At 50.1% G+C, this 1,571-nt stretch overlaps 1 protein-coding gene across 1 annotated transcript; it reads left to right on the forward strand.

Moving 5' to 3' along the window:
• Positions 1 to 922: 922 nt before the first annotated feature.
• On the forward strand, positions 923 to 1,469 carry Pmar_PMAR000517 (hypothetical protein; the record flags this gene model as incomplete). Its single annotated transcript, XM_002778576.1, has 1 exon — positions 923 to 1,469. A coding segment is annotated over one exon (547 nt), but the record flags the coding sequence as incomplete, so codon positions are not given.
• Between the last annotated feature and the right edge of the window lie 102 nt (positions 1,470 to 1,571).

Raw genomic sequence — 1,571 nt, forward strand, 5'->3', positions numbered from 1 at the left:
TGTACACATCATTCACAGTGGATGGTAGGTGTGATGTCCGGTGCTCTGTCGTCCCTTGTGTCAACACGACCCGACATTAGCTGGAGAGATACAACCCAAACAAACACTGAGACCTTGAGCCGGAATCCGGCTGCCGGATGGCTACAAACTTAAGAGCTAGTAATGCTCAATGCTCATGATCAACAGTGCGGAGTGTTACACTCCGAGTGTATCCTATGCTCACACTCTTGCACGCAAGCACAAGGAGCATGTACAAAAAGGTGACGCTCTCTGCCGCACAAACTGGTCGAGCATCAATAGCAGGTGTCTCTGCACCGAACCAGGAATGTAGTATTTAACACAATTGGCTGTCCCATTTGTTCTCTCCCATTACTCAGCTGTCCCACTACTAAGCTGTAGCTGGCGAGCGCTGGCGAGCGCATGTGCACGCCAGGAGGCGGGCGCGCGGAGCCAGCTATGTTCACGTCACGTGACGCGGTCACCAAGGGGACTGGGAGACGAGACGGTTGTGTGGCTTAGAGCCCCTCAGATAGCTTTGCTACAAGTTAATCACTCTTTACATGTCGAGTTTGTCACCTCAGAGTCCGGAGGCTACCAACATGGTGTAGCTGGCGAGCGCTGGCGAGCGCATGTGCACGCCAGGAGGCGGGCGCGCGGAGCCAGCTATGTCACGTCACGTGACGCGGTCACCAAGGGGACTGGGAGACGAGACGGTTGTGTGGCTTAGAGCCCCTCAGATAGCTTTGCTACAAGTTAATCACTCTTTACATGTCGAGTTTGTCACCTCAGAGTCCGGAGGCTACCAACATAAGCTAAGCTGTAATTTCTCTACTAATACATCCAAAACTATTCTCTTCCTATCCTACATAATACGGATATCATCCGTGTTGAGTTGATATTCCAGAGTAGCAGCTCCTTGTCCATGGACCCGAGCCTGTATTTTGCCTTACCTGAGAGCTTCGACCCTCTGATAAGTCCTTTGGACTTCGAGCAATGGGTGCGGAAGTTCAAGGCGTGTGCAACTGCTAACAAGTGGGAAGACGACGACCAGTTGAAGCACCTACCACCACTACTCCGAGGTGATGCATGGATTGTTTATGATGAGCTCAAATCCAATGAGAAGGATACGATGGTCAGCCTGGTTAAGAATCTCTCCCACAAGTTGAATATTGCTACCCGGATGCAGAGCAGCGAGCAGTTGTATCGTCGAACTTTGGATTCTGGTAGTGAGTCTCTACTCACATATCAGAATGATATAAAGAGGTTAGCGCATCGAGCCTACCCCGACATGACCGCTGACCAAGTTGCCCCTATTATTCTTACTGCTTTTATCCGAGGGTTAAGAGGACATTCGATGTCGCTTGCCCGAAAGGTTAGGAATGCAAATCCGAAGACTCTTCAACTCGCACTTGAGAAAGCTCATTTTTTGTTGTCGGATCCTTTTGAGGATGGTGATGTGTCTCATGAGAGTGAGTTGATGGCTGTCAAGCGTGGAACTTATGAAGCGGAGCTTGTGGTGTTTATGCTACTGATGGAGCTATATCGAACAGTTCGAGTCGAATCGATTCGAA

The sequence above is a fragment of the Perkinsus marinus genome (genome assembly GCF_000006405.1).
Source record: "Perkinsus marinus ATCC 50983 genomic scaffold scf_1104296948542, whole genome shotgun sequence".
NCBI lineage: Eukaryota > Perkinsozoa > Perkinsida > Perkinsidae > Perkinsus > Perkinsus marinus.